The following is a 15,588-nucleotide window of genomic DNA, read 5'->3' on the forward strand; positions in this document are numbered from 1 at the left end:
ATTAAAAATGTTTAGACTGGACCTTAATGGAACAATTTTAGAACCGATAATACTTGGCAAAAGTTATGATCTGGTTAATGTTTACTTTGTTTATGCCTTTTAAAAAAAATAAAATAAACTTGTTATGCAACGTAAAACCGTTGGGACAGAGTTGTTAGTATGGAAGCCAAGTGAACTATATTTTGAATTTTTTCCTTTCCTGTCAAAAGTTTATCACATGTAGCAGCAAAAGTTGTTAAACGCATGGATCTGGTCCCGTAAAGCTTTCTGTCTAGGAACTGGACGGGGCAGTTCTGCCCTGCCCTGTGGTGTCCCTGTGAAATGGAATGGACTTGATAGCACACAGCAAGAAAAGCAGCAGGAACGGAGTTTCTGGATATCGTGTCAACAGGCGCTTGGCTATTATCTACCCAGAAGCACCTTGGAAGAAAGCTCTTTCAAGATCTACTTTTGAAAAACCAGCCATTAAGAACCCTATGGAACACAGTTCTGACATTTGTAGTTGATGGCAACTGGTTTGGTTTTAGCAGCGTGAGTATATTCATGGAACTGTGACGTTAACATTAGGGGAAATAGCCTTTGCAGAAACAGAAGCTGCTGAAGACAAAAATGTTGAAGCCAGCAATATTGTAGAGATAAAAATCCATGAATTTAAGCTAAATACATGTTTGTATTTGAACAGGTGTGGCCCTGTCGGTTAATGCACTCGTCTGCAAAGTAGGTTTGAACCGCAAGGTCTGCAATTCAAGCTTGCCGGCTGCTTTTCAGAAACTCTATACAGGGTGGCTACGGGTCGGAATGACTTGATGGTACTTCACAACAACAATGTAAGTCACAAGTCTGAAAGCAAGTAAAGCTGTTTTCCTACAGAGGGTACTGAATCTGCCACTTAATACATTGAATGTCATTTATAATCTAGCAAATATCAGCCAAAATAATTGGGACCTAGTCGTCGTAACACGTCAAGAATAATTAACATGTTTGTAAAGAGGAATGACGTCTAGTGATTAAGATCCAGTTGGGACAGTTAATCAGTGAATAAGAAAGTGATTTAAAGCAAAATAGCTTCTCATACTAGGCTTTGCGTTCATTGGCTCATGAAACAAGACTAACTTTGCACTCAGTTTAAATCATAAGCTTATCTGAGCTGTTTGGTGTAAATTTTTAAATGTGAGTCCCAGCCCAGGAGCAAATTTATCATTTAAGATGAACTTAAGAAATACGGGAAATGTGGTTTACAACCCACCCACCTCTGCTTTAGCTAGCATGTCAGTACATTGCTTAAAGTGTTTCGTGCTATCAAGTTGCTTTCAACTCATAGTGACCCTATAGGTTTCTGAGGCTGTAAATACTTATGGAAGCAGAATCCCACAAAACCACTGGTGGATTTGAACCGCTAACCTTACAGTTAGCATCCCAACTTGTAACTCTATACCCCCAGGGTTTCTTAAACTTTATTATAGTTTACTGTTACAACAGTTAGCTATGTAACTCTAATCAGTGAAGAAACTTAGTGTTGGAACAGACCATCGTAAAGTAAAAATTGATCTGGAATTTTGAAAAATAAAAATCAAGTAAGCTTCATTCCTGAAATGCTGGGAAGAAATTAGTTCTCAGCTTTGTTGCACACGCTCTGCAGCGAAATGCTATCTCACTGCGTTAAATATATTCCCATGTTATACAGCTGTGTTTTACAGCATAACCACTGCCCAGTTTGCCAACAGCCAAACTCTCCTTTACAGATATTAAGGAGAAAGAGAATCTTTGTATCTTGTTGGCAACACAGGGCTAGCACACAGTTCTGTCGAGTGCTTATTCTAAAACTCTCAGTAAACTGGCAATATTTTGACTTCAGAATTTTATTATGTAAAATAAATGCAGGCATTAAAACTTATGAACTGTCCGTTTCATTTTAAGTAGAGAGTGCATTTGAAGAAAAATGTTTTTAAAAAATAAGAGGTGGCTTCACTGGATGTAGCTCAGGAAGGAGTCTTCCCCTCGTAGGATCCAGGTGCAGCATCTGCGGGGGAAGGGCACACCCAGCTGGGAGCCTGGAGGTGGCTGTCCTGCCAACTTGGCCTTTATCCTGGCTGTAAGATGGCAAAGCGATTGACTTGTGTCTCTGCATCTCTTACCTCATTGGGCAGTTCTAAATAAGGTTATATGTAAACAGGGAGTCCTGGTGTGGCGCTGTAGGTTAATGCGCCAGACTGCAAAGCCATTTGAATTGGAAGGTCGGTGGTTCAAGTTCACCAGCTGCTCCACGGAAACCCTATACAGGGTCGCGATCAACTCAACAGCACTTAACAATACGTAAATATGTTTTCACACATATTTTGTGCTGTCCAAAAAGTAGTCAAATTAGTTCTGACTCATAGGGAACTCTGGATAAAAGGTTTCTGCGGCTTTACAGCTTTGTGGAAACAGAAGCCTCATTCTTCCGTGGAACTGCTGACGGACTTGAACCGCGAAACTTGATTCACAGTGCAGTGTTTATTCTATGGAGCCACTGTGCTCCCTGCAAAGTTGGGTGGTATCAGATGTATTTGCAGTTGGAAATGGCTGTTGAGATCCTGCCTAGCATAGGGGTTCCTAGTGAGGATGGTGTAAAACCGCAGCAAGTTACTAAGAAGGAAAGTGCACCAGTGTCCATGTCCTGTTTGGGCTCTGAGGCTGTTTGATCTATACATTTCTTTCTCTGACCTTACCCCAGAAGTAGTATAGGAGTCCCTGGGTCATACAGACAAGCACCTGACTACTACTAGCCAATGATGGGCAGCTGGAACCCCCCCCCCCCCCCCATGTGCACCTCTGAAGACAGGCCTGCCATCACAGCCTACAGAGAAGTTCTACTCTGCACAAAAGGGGACACTGTGAGTCGGGGTTAACTTGATGGTAACCAACGAGTAACAGTGATGGGCACTGTCTCAACTAGATTTAGTCAGCCCTGGATTTAGTCAGGTGACCTGGCAGGAATACGCAGATGTTTTGACTGGCATGTAGATCATATAAGGGCAGCCGTTCAAGCCTACCAGCCACTCTGCGGGAGAAAGATGCACAGCCTCATATTACACAGGGTCACCATGAGACAGAAGGGACTCGGCAGCACTCAACAGTTAGATAGGGAACTCGGAGTGCAGCCTACTTGTTTTGAGTGCATATCCATCCAGTGGGAATACGTTTCTCCACGTTACTAGAGAGACCAGAAACACTCGTTGTTTTCATAACACAGTGTTAACTAAAAAAGCACACCATGACACTCAAGAATCATAACGTTTACTGTTTCTTTTCCATCATTTGGCACATATCCAAGGCACATTAGAAAATTAGAAATCATAAATTACTTTGTAGAAAAATAATCAATTCCTCCCTTCTCTCCATTTGCAAGGATTTCCAAGAACATGCACAAACCCATTTCCCTATTACAAAGATATTTTTGAAAATGTAGCCAGGACATTTGCTGCTCTAGACCAATTGATAACAAAAAAATAATCTCAGAATCCATAGAAATTTATAAAAAGGAATAAACGGCAACACATTCTAACTTAAGAGAACCTGGTTTGTGCTCTAAAGTTTGGATTTGAATAAAAAAAGATGTGCCAAATCTATCTAGCTCAGTAACGGTCCTTCAGGTGTGACATTTATGGGAAGGAGGCTCTTCCTGGAAAGGGATGTTTCTAAAGGCATCGCTACAAGTGCACATTTGCAGTGATAAGAGCTCTGCTTACTTAGTTGGAAGAGAAAATTAGAGTCTCCTTTCCTATGTACACAGTAGGGGACAAGTCTGATGATGGTCACGGGAATGAATGTCAGTGTGGTGTTTAGGCATCTTTGGGTTCAAGTGTTGCTTTAGGAGTATTTCCTTCATTCAGAAGCAACTTCCTCTGCCTGGCTTCCATATACCAGGAAACCTGAATGCTGCTCAGCTTTATCCCCAACGGGGGACTCTAGCTTACAGGCTGCTAAGGGATGTGTAGCAGACGTGTAGCACCTTTCCGTAGCAGGAGATGAGATTCTGGTGAAGAAATCTCTCTCTGTAACCAAGGAGCCCTAATACCCTGGACTTGAGCTTCTGGACACGACTGGGACTTTTGTCCATTCCACTTTAAATGCACTGAGTAGCTGTGAGGAAGAAGGACAGGAGCAATATTCCAGTGTCCAGTGGAACTTTCTGCTGAAAACTTAGTTTCAGCGCCAGCTGTTTCAAGGCACACTCAGTTCCACGCTGTATTCAGGCTCAGAATGTCCCTTGTGGCGCATTCACTTGTTTCACAATTCCTTATTACTGCAAAGCCTGGGAAACACAAGTCTCATGGTGAGTGGTGAGGTTGCCAGTGGTCTCTGAGCCCTTGGATCCTACTGCATCCTGGACTGGATGTCTGGAGTTTCCACCTGTTTGCGGGAACGGTTTGTTTTGGGGGAGGCCTCTCAGGCTGATGGTTCCTTCCTCCTTTAGTAGCCTGAGGTCTGCTCTGTTCTGGCAGGTGATTGGGTTTCATTGTGGCTCTTTGCTTCCCTGGCTAACAAAAAGGTACAGTTGAGTCAGTTCACGTTCACACGGTACTTCAAGCCACCACCACCACCACCACCACCACGATATCAGCTACCTCTGAGGGTTCAGTGTGTGCCGGACACTGCTCAGGGCTTCCAGGCATCATTTCCATTCTAACGTACCTGTGCTGACAGTGTGACACTCACTGTGTACAACAGGGTTTCACATCCCAAGAAGCAGGTACTATTGTTAGCATCAGCCAAGTCAAGTCACCTGCCTAAAGAGCAGGGAAAAAGCTAGGACCTGACAGAACCCGGGCAGATGTCAGAGTTGTTGCTTTCCCACTGTTAGCAAAGCCACGGAGAGCAGCAAAATCCAAAATCAAAATGAGTCGTGCTGATAGCAAAGATGTCTAAGACAAAGGTACACAACTTGTGTCTATTTGGTTCAAACAAGCCTAGGCCACCCATACTAGAAATCCTGTGTCTCATCATTACTAGCTCTATGTTGGCAAGCAGCAGCAAGAAGTCATGTTTCAGCAGGTGTCTCTTTGTAACTGAGCAGTTAAGTAGTGTTGGAAGGGATGGGCACCCCCTGAACAACTTTATGCTGTATCTGGAGAAGGTTTTTAACCAACCTGTATCCTAGTGTGGTGGATAAGCACCAAACCGCAAGGTTGGCTGTTCAAGCTCTCCAGCGTCTCCTTGGAAACTTAATATATAGGGTTGCTGTGAGTCAGAACCAACTCAATGGCACTTACCAACAACATATGCAAATGGTTTTACCACGATAGTAGTTAGTAAAATCTTGGGTTATTTCACCTATTATACAAACTAAAAGGAGTTTGATGGCACAGTGGTCAAGTATTTGGCTGCTAACCAAAAGGTCTGAGACTTGCAGTCCAAATCTACCAGCTGCTCTACAGTAGAAAGAGATGGCAGTCTGCTTCTGTAAAGATTTGTTGTTAAAAGTGCGGTCGAATTGGTTCCAATTTACAGTGACCCTAGATAGCAGGGGTGCGGAACCCTTTTTCTGCCAAAATTTATAAAATCTTTCACAGGACATACAAAATTATCAACTGAAAAATTAGCCTGCAATGTTTGGTCAAACATTTTATTAACTCACCCCTAATGTAAAGGAGTTCCTGGGGTGGCACTGCAGGATAATGTGCTGGACTACAGGGTCAGTTTGAGCCACAAGGTCAGCGGTTCAAACCTACCAGGCACTCCTCAGAGAACCTATACAAGGTCGCTGGTAGTTGGAACTGAATCAATGGCATTTAACAGCAATGTAATGGCAGACGCCTGCTGAGGTGCTGAGGGCTCAGCACTGGACTGTGACCCACAAGGTCGGCCGTTCAAACCCACCAACAGTTCCTTGGGAACCCTATAAAGGGTCTCTGGGTTGGAACCCACTCAACAGCACACAGATGCTGGCTGGAACTGCAGTTGCCTTGGCAGGGCCAAACCAAATTAGTTCATAGGCCTTACATGACCCATAGGTCGGATGCTTGCCACCTCTGCTGTACAGAAATTAAGATGAACATTAAGGAGAAAGGAGTTTAGCATGGCTTACTTTGAAAAAGCCCCTTTATAAACAATGATTATAAGGAACTCTGGTAGCGTAGTGGTTATGAATCGGGCTGCTAACCTCAAGGTAGGCAGTTCGAAACTACCAGACATTCCGCAGGAGAAAGATGAGACTTTCTGCTCCTGCAAAGATTTACAGCCTCAGAAACCCTGTGCAGGGTCACTATGAGTTGGGATCGACTCCACGGTATTCAATAACAACAACAAACAATGATTATAGGGCAATGTTTAACTCACACGACACAACAAGTCCTTAGTAAAATTAAGGACACTTCTACTTCTTGCCATAATTTTCTTCGAGGTCCTTCCCCTGAAACCCAAAATAAATATTTGGGTATTTTATTTAACCAGACACCTAACCTGGTAACCATTGAGTCAGCCTGATCCACAGCGAGCCTGCAGAGGAGTCAGACCCCCATCTTGATGACAGCACACTGCCTCACCTTTCTCCTACAGTCATTGGTGACTTCAAGCCACCGACCTGGTTGGCAGCAGAGTGCTCAAACACTGCACCACCAAAGCTCCCACACATCTGAGATGTTAAATGCTACTGTGTCTGTTCCGACTCAATGATTACAGGGTAATGTTTAACTCCTGTATAGTTTCTGAGGAGCAGCTGGTGGGTTTGAACCACCAACCTAGTGGATAGTAGTCCAGTGCTGATCCTACAGTATCACACACACCATGATTCTTCCTACAGAAATGTTAAGTGTTGTTGAGTTCCGACTCACAGTGACGCTGTATAGGGGTCTAAGGAGTGACTGGTGGCTCTGAGCCTCGGATCCCTACGTGGGTGGATTGTGGTGGTGATGATGGTGGGGGCTGGCTAGTCAGTTCTGGCTCATAGCGAGGCTGTGAATCTTACAGGAGCAGAAAGCCTCCTCTCGCTCCCAAGGAGTGCCTGGTGAAACCAAGTGCTGACCTTGCAGTTAGCAGCCCGACGTGTCACCCAGTACAGCACGGGGGCTCCTTCCTACAGGGATGTTGTTGTTGTTGTCAAGTGCCATCGAGTCAATTCCTACCCATAGCGACGCTGTATAGGGTTTCCAAGGAGCAGCTGGTGAGCTTGAACCGCAGACCTTGCAGTTCAAATGACTTTGTAGTCTGACGCATTAACCCACAGTGCCACACCAGGACTCCTCCTACAGGGATAGCATGTGAAAATTCTCACTGGCCACGAGGTGGCAGCACTAGTGCTAATCTCTCTCCTCCCCCTGTTGTATGTTAACTATAGGATCAAAAGCAGAGACAGGAACATGAATTTTATTACTTACTGAAATGGACCAGCTGGGTGGGAAAAGTGAAACTCTCTTGAAAAAGGCTCATCTGGTAAATCACACATTTTTGAGTTCCCTGTAGAAAAGTCACATTCCTCAGTACTTCAGGAATCATGTAAGCATCGTTTTAAAAAGTGTCACACAGATGCATTCAATGTTTCCATTTTCGGCGCTTAACAAAACCGAGAACATTAAGGCCTGAATCTGCTTAAAGAAATATATGAGAAGACTCCTGTTTGTGTGAACCTCACAGAAAGAAAAGACAGACCTGGACTGCTCCAACCACAGCCAGGTATGTGACTGAATTTATTCACATTCTTGCTCTGCAAGCTCCCATCATGATTTTAAAAATATTAAAAGTAGACGAACCCCTGCTAAACTAAGTTGAGTCCCCAGCCCTATATGGCAGCTGTTATTCTAATTGCTATTAACCTCTGTAAACTGTCTGCAAAAATACGAAGTTTTTAAGGTAACATTTACCCCCAGGAAATCTCAGAACCCTGGGTCTGGGCACCTGAGGCATGAAAGTAATTTACCAGAGGCTGCAGGTCCTCTCTGGTCAACTGAGTTTCTATGTTACTTCTTAGGAACCATGGTTATCAACCTGAAAACCTGTCACAGCCAAAGCTTACCTCCCCACCCCCAGACAAGTCATGATTCTAATGACATTCTGTGAAAACCAGCAACTACCCTCATGGATTTCTAAATCAACCCAAGCTGACAATTAGAGACAGGATGTATGTGCTTACATTTTTTCCTGATCTTAACAGTAATGTACTCCTTGTGGTCTGTTTCGTCAACATCGTCTAACGCAGCAACACATCTTGGTATTACCTGAAGTAACTCCATTATTTTCGAATTCTACAATTTGGGAAAGAAAAGGTTAACAGCAGTGTTTTATTATTATTTCTTAGCAGGCTGTTGCAAGAGCTCAGAAGCCAACTGCTTTGAAGCCATCGCGCCTAGTGGTTAAGAGCAGCCCATTGGTGCCAGTCAGCCTAGGTTTGCAGCCTGGATCTGACCTCTACGCGATAGTCTGGGCCAGGTATCTAACTGCTCTGTGCAGGGCCTTTGACAACAACGGGACCTGTTACTACAGGGTTATCATGAGGCTAGGGGGAGTTAAAGCTGCTGCTAAAATCACTTAGAACAGGCCTTCCAGTTGCTGTTGAATTGCCTCCGACTCAAGCGAGCCCCATGTAGAACTCGGTTCCACAGAGTTGTCAGTGACAGGGTTTCTCGAGACATAGATTACCAGGCTTTCTTCCGCGGTACCTCTGGGTGGATCTGAACTGCCAACCTTTCAGTTTGTAGCCAAATGCATTAACCATGTGCACTGCCCAGGGGCCCCAGAACAGACAGAGCCTACCACACAGTAAGAACATTCCTCACTACTGTGGCATGACCACGCAGGACTAAGTTAAAAGTTTCAAGTGTTTTCAGCTGTAGGAAGCAATGCCCCTGGCAATTTAGAAATGATACCATGAGCAGGTTGACTCATGGTGACCTTGTCAAATGTGTGATTTAACAACCTACTGGTTGTTTCTCTCAAATAGGGACAGAAAGGGACTTTTCTCCCTACTGTTTCTCCATGGCAGACGGAGAGCGATGAAGTAGTCATTACAGTTCCCCTAACAGGACTCGGGGAGCTTCAAGGCCACAAGCTAAACAAGCCTCCTCTTTTGGGCTGCTATGGCAGCAGGTGCAATGAGGAAAGCTGGATGGTGTCCTCATGTGCTACCTCCCCCCCCCAAACCAAACTCACTGGCTGCAAGTAAGATGTGCCAGAGCAAGGCTCCCCTGCGAGCAGTTAGTGGGGGGTACCTCTTCTCACACCTTTAAAAACTATCCCACAGAGAATAGGTCCTGGCTCCCCAAATACACCACCTCTGATTAGGTGACAAAGGGCCAATCATTTGACCACAGTGGCAGGCTTTCTGGCCTCCCCTGCCAACTCAGTCGAGCCCCCTGAGTCAAAGATGTGACTCTTACTATGCCAGATCTGGTTTAATTGCAGGGCATCAAGAATGAGCCCATTAGAGCTGAGAGTGAAGCATCCAGCTGATATCAAATGAGGGGAGACACGTACGAAAACACCCAAACTTGTAGACAGTACCCATTCGACCTAGCCTCAATGGCTTGAGGATCAGAATTCGACTAGAGGAAGATTAAAAAAAAAAATTTTTTTTTGATGAAGGAGACAAATATAAATTGCTAAAATTTGATGAACTTGTGGATGTAGTAGCTCAAAATACCAACAGAGAGGGAAGGAGTCTTCACATCAAGTATAAGTGCCATCCCCTCTGTATACAGTATGGATAGGGATGGGCAACTTAAACATTGGCTACCTAAAATGAGTCCTGGTGTGGCACTGTGGGTTAATGCGCCAGACTGCAAAGCTGTTTGAACTGCAAGGTTGATGGTTCAAGCTTACCAGCTACCCTTTGGAAACCCGGTACAAGGTCGCTATGGGTCGGAATCGACTCGACGGCACTCAACAACAACCTAAAATGAGGGGGCGATAAAGGTACAAAGGACCGGCTTTCAAGTTTTCAAGAGGGAGTTTAGTTTTCAGAGTGTGTAGGGGAAGGTAGAATTCCATGGAATGGTTTTCATCCTGTCTAGATGGGTCTGGTGAAGAGAGAAGGGGATAAGATTCTTATGATTCAATAGTGAATAACTGTTACCATGACTAATTGGAACTGTCACAACTGTAAAGGCAAGAAGATTTATAGCAAAAAGAGGGGAGAGTAGTTCATCTTACAGTCCATGAACAGCGGACCCTAGGACCATCAAAGGGAGAAGAGTACAAGCTGATAATGTGGGACCCTATCCAGCGAAGCAGCGACACCAGAGATAAGGACATGGAGAGGAAGCAGCTGAGGACTCTAGATTCATGGAAAGAGAGGAACTGGGTGCTGGCAGCCAGGAGGTAGGCTTGCAGAATATGTGCCCTTTGCCCTTTGGTTGTTTAAATGATTATATGTTCCCGAGTGTTTCTGTGTACATCCCAAAAAAAACCCAGAGGGAACAGAAGCAAATTTTGAATGATGATGCACAGAGGGGATTGTAATCACTGCAATGAAACTATGAGTGTAAACCCGATGTTCTCCCATGTAAACTATCACTCAATTCACAACAAAAACTTAAAAAAAAAAAAAAAAGCAAGAAGCTCGGAGCCCTTCAGCTCTCCCCACTCGCCTGGTCAGCACACTCGACAGCTGTGCAGTGTCTCTTGTTCACAACCTCAACGGATGCTCCATGAAGCAGAAGCAACTCCACCACAAAGACGTGCTTTTCTATCACCGCCTCGTGCAGGGCCGTGTTACCTTTGTTGTTAGAGGCGTTAATGGAGGCCCCACGCTAGAGAGAGAAAGGGCACAATGAAAAGTAATGCCACAAAATGCTCATGTCACATCTAAGCAGCAGGTGTTCAATACAAAAGTCTTTTCAACTTTGCAGCACATCTGAATATTTTCTAAATAAAACGTTGGGGGTAAAAGGAATACTGAGAAAAATAGTTATGTACTAAGGCAGTTACTGTAGCCATTATATTAATTTTATGTGTCAATCAGAAATAAAAACAGAAGCCACCTAAATGTCCAGAGCAGAATCAATTATAAAAAAAAATGGGGAAGCCAGAGTTGTGCACACATTAAAATTCAAGGTTAACTGGCTCTGAGGAGCAGAGTCACTGGCACGTGGGCTTTTTTCCCTGCTTCTTTCAATTCTTATCTGTAAACTCACATAACCTTTATCACAAGGGAGAAAAGTGATACTGCTTCAGGACCACAGACTTTTTGTGAATGGCAATAAAAAAAAAACTTTGAAAAGAGATAGTGTGATTGTTGCGTAACATTGTGAATACAGTTAATGTCACTGAATGTACAGATAAAAATGGTTGAAATGTTTTGTTATACAAGGAGACTTCAGGAAAAAAGAAAAAAAAAAAAAAGACATTGTTCATACTTTGTTAACGACTGAACTGACCCCTAGGCAGAGTCTAAAAGCCTTACTTAACTCTGCATCCTGATGGAGCATTGTTCCAGAGACCCAGCTTCCCATCACCGAGTCAACATGGAAATGCAGGTGGATGCAGGAATGAAGGAAAGGGCATAGGCCCAGCCTCCCATTGTCACAGCATGGCCAGCGCGTGGACGTTGCTGAGGCTGTGCCCACTTGCTGACCACCCCAGCCCTGTCACTTGACTCCTGGGCAAGGAGGGCTCCTGCTTACCTGTAGCAGCAGTGCTGCAACTTCGTGGTAGCCATGGGAACAGGCACAGATGAGGGGTGTGTTTCCATTTAGATCCTTCTTATTGGGCTTTGCATTGGAATCTAACAGACACTTCACCACCTGGCCCAAAAGAAAGGTTCCAACCTTAGTTGTTATTTGCAAGGTGAAAAGTCCTTCCATACAATATTCTTTTGACTTTCCTCTAAGGCTAGTTTCAGATACAACTCTGACTCTCAGAAGAAAGGAGATCAACTGAAGGAAGGGCTGTTGAGCTGTTGGTGGTGGTGTCACGCGTTAACTCAGTTCCAACTCCTAAGGATCCTGTATAGAGTTTCCGAGGATTTTTCCATTTTGGGGGGTGGGGGAGCTGCAGAATTTGATGTTTCTCCTGCTGAGTGGCTGGTGACCTTGTGATCTGCTGAGGCTAAGAAGCCACCATGCTCCTGAAGGGAAGGGGAGGGACTAACCTCACAGAGGACCTATTGTGCACAGGGCAACGTGCGAGGCACTATCAGACTGGATCCTCTGGAGCAATGAAATAACTATTCCAGTTTTACAGATTAGGACACGGTGAGCGAGATGGAAGACCTGAAAAAATACAGGGGTAAGTCGTAGAAACCTTTATTACTCAAAAAGGAAGCTATTGTTTCTTGATGTCCATCTAGGTCTACACACTTCCAAAGGCAGTGTTTTCCATCTCTCTAACCCTTCTCCCTGGTGTGGCACTGGAGGATCAACACTGAACTTCAGAGCACAAGGGTGACAGTTCAAACTCACCAGCTACTCCTCGGAAACCCTATACAGGGTGGCTGTGCTCAGAAACAACTTGACGGGCCTGAACAACCCTTCACTGGGAGTCCTGGTGTTGACACTCACTATAGGACTGGACAACGCACTGCAAGGTCAGTGGTTCGAACCCACCAGCCACTCCTTGGAAACCCTATGAGTTGGAACTGACTCGATAGCACTAACAACCCTTCCCCTAAGAATTCTGTGTTCAATTTATATCATGTTCAAATGGCAGTTCTGGTCTCCTCCAGGGACTCAGATCACGTCCTTTTCAATGATGAATTTTGGGATTACAAAGAAGTTTGAAGGGGCCGGATCAGGGCTATAGGGTGACTGGGGTAAGGTTTCCCATAAAATTCTCCTAGGACAGCCCTTGCTACCCTAAAAGAAAGAGCAAAGTGCACTGCTGTGATGGGGAAAAAAAGGACTCGGTACAACTTTTCTAATCAGTGCAGTTTCCAATTTTCTTAAAACTTTGTCCTAATAAGCCCTTGTAATCATTCTGTGTCCTTTGAGAGGAAACCCATCCATATGGCCCCTTGGGAATCATAAGAAACAGCATACCCTTCCTTCCGAGCTCATCTCTCTGCCTTGAATTCACCTGTGAGGTCTTCCCAACTTGCCTTAAAACACTTTGAGTCATCTAAAACCATGTTTTAGGTGGGACAGCATTCCCACAAACTTGTTGTAAAGCTTCAGTGATTTGGGAAGATGCCCACTTTGAGTTTTCTTAAAAATTTGCCATTAACCCTGATCTCAAAATTGTGTTTTTCATGGCACAAGAAGTTTTGGACTTTTTTGAAGGCACCTTTTCATGAGAGTTAAGACATGTGCGGCCACTTCGAGAACTTGTCTGTAGCCATCCAGTGATCACGGAGATATGCTTACCCACGGTTTATGTGGCATAAACCCATGCATGTATGTAGCAATACTCTTAAAAGCTTATCCTCGTACACTGCATCCTTAAAAAACTTACAGTAGAATTGAAAAAGGTAAAAAACAAAATCGTGTGTAAAATTTCACAAAGAAAAACAGGACAAAAATGACAAAAAAGCCAGTTTTTCCTCAGGTACCTCTTGTCTATGGCTTTATGAAGCACTAAATTGATGGGCACAGACCGTGGCTGTGGGAATGCAAAGGCAGTAACATGACCAAACACCAAGGACAGCTCCTGCAATGGTCAGTCAGAATGACCTTTCTGTGTTGTCGGTTACCAAGTATGTCAGGGTTGGGAGGAAGAGATGTGCGGGTCCTCTCTCTGACTGTCCACCAAACCCTCGTCCTCTGTAACAGCCCCCACAACTGAAGGGGCTAAAACCAAACAAACCTGTCCAGAGGCAGAGTCCGTACCTCAAAGTGGCCCTGCTGGCAGGCCAGGTGGAGTGGAACGGCCTGATCTGCATTTCTGGCCCCGACATTGGCACCGTGCTTCAACAGGAGGGGGATGAAGGTGGCCCGACCGTGGAGAGCAGCCACGTGCAGAGGGGAGGAGCCATCCTGGTTGGTCACATTCACACTAAGTCCACTGGCAGGAACCTTCGCCAGCTTCTAGAAAGTGCAGAGGATGGACAGAGAAATGCCATTAGTAATTACATTGGGCTGAGGGAACTGAAGCCGTCAACCTCTGACACTGCTACACAAAACATACATTCACAGTGGGGTCCAGAATCAGATACTCACAGGTGAATCCCTAGTATCTTAGCAAGTCCAATGTACACAAAAATTAACTTCCCTTCACATTATTCAGTAATCTACCTTGAATAAAGCATGCCCCCTATGAGAGCCCATTATACCAGGGCAGTTCAAGGATGAAAGGAAAGTCGGTTCAGCAAATGGTGGCAAAGCAACTGGATACCTATAGAGCTGCTCATCAGCCCAGTTTCACATCAAACCCAAGAACGAACTCAAATGCATGGCACTTAAGTAAAAGCTACAATGATAGAACTCAAAGGAAATGGGAGGAAAACTTGGCATCACCGAGTTAAGCAAAGATTTCTACTTTTTTTTTTTTTAAAAAAAAGTCAACCGCAAAAGAAGTGTATAGATAAGACTAGCAAAAAAATATATAAAATGAAAGATAGTTTAAAAAACAAAATGCAAGCCACAGAATGGGAGAAAATATAAGACAAAAGACTTTCTATCCAGAATACATTTTAAACAATCAAACACTTCGAACTCATTAAGAACTCCATTTTTTTTAAATAAGCAAAAGATCTGAATAGACCTTTTGTAAAACAGTCAACTAGTCCATAAAAAGATATTCAACATTATTAAATATGCAAATCAAAGCCAGGAATGACAGAACCAAAAGGTCAAAAACAAAACAACAAAAATACAGATGAGTGATCGTCAGGAGCTGGAGGGGGGATAACTATAAGGGCAGGAGACAGTATTTTGGGTAAGGGTATTCTATTGCAGTGATCATGCAATTCTGCAGCTCTGCATTTGGCAAAAAGCTCATGAAACTGCTAAATTAAAGGGTGGATTTTACTGTGTGTAAATATGCCTTTAAAAAAAACAACAACAAAAAATCAGAATATCCCACAAGGGAACCCCACTGCACACTCACTCAGACGTCGAAAGTTAACAAGTCAAACAAGCTATCAAGTGTTGTCAATGAGGAACAACCAGAACACTCTCAATTGGGTGGTAGGAATGTAAAGTTTGCAGTTTCTTATGAAGTTACACATCTACTTAAATCATATGACCTGACAATTTCACTCCTAGATATTGCATACAAATGCTCACGGTCATGAAGCCAAAAACTAGACCTACTCAAATGTCCAGCAGGTGAATGGATAAACAAATTGGTAGATCTAGTCAATGAAACCCTAACTCAACAGTAAAGGAAAACAACACATTGATCAAACCACCTGGGTCTCAAAACATGCTTAGTGAAAGAAGACACAGAAGAGTTTATACGCTATGAGTTCATTAATATGAAATTCTAGAAAATGCAAAACTAATGTATAACGATTCTTAATGGGATGGGATAGAAGAGGACACGGTCTGCCAAAGAATGCCAGGAAAAAAACCAAACACTTTTGGGTGAGACGGAAATGTTCTCTACCTTGATTTGTGATAATGATTTTAAGAGTTTGTGTGTCAAAATGTGTATATTTTAAATGGGTATGGTTTATTTTTGTAAACTGTACTTCAACCACGTTATTAAAAACAATAGCAAACACTGAATCATAAGATGTGA

At 43.8% G+C, this 15,588-nt stretch overlaps 1 protein-coding gene across 1 annotated transcript in view; it reads right to left on the reverse strand.

The window, feature by feature from the left end:
- Nucleotides 1-1,965: 1,965 nt before the first annotated feature.
- The window catches only part of ANKRD27 (ankyrin repeat domain 27 (VPS9 domain)), a 53,599-nt gene continuing 39,976 nt past the window's right edge, over nucleotides 1,966-15,588 (reverse strand). Inside the window, 9 exon segments of the mRNA XM_006867385.1 lie at nucleotides 1,966-2,020; nucleotides 4,287-4,382; nucleotides 4,384-4,520; nucleotides 6,319-6,391; nucleotides 7,356-7,434; nucleotides 8,108-8,219; nucleotides 10,560-10,721; nucleotides 11,595-11,714; nucleotides 13,734-13,931. Of these exon segments, the coding sequence (XP_006867447.1) occupies nucleotides 1,966-2,020; nucleotides 4,287-4,382; nucleotides 4,384-4,520; nucleotides 6,319-6,391; nucleotides 7,356-7,434; nucleotides 8,108-8,219; nucleotides 10,560-10,721; nucleotides 11,595-11,714; nucleotides 13,734-13,931 (1,032 nt within the window).

The sequence above is a fragment of the Chrysochloris asiatica genome, unplaced genomic scaffold (genome assembly GCF_000296735.1).
Source record: "Chrysochloris asiatica unplaced genomic scaffold, ChrAsi1.0 scaffold00104, whole genome shotgun sequence".
Classification (NCBI taxonomy): Eukaryota; Metazoa; Chordata; class Mammalia; order Afrosoricida; family Chrysochloridae; genus Chrysochloris; species Chrysochloris asiatica.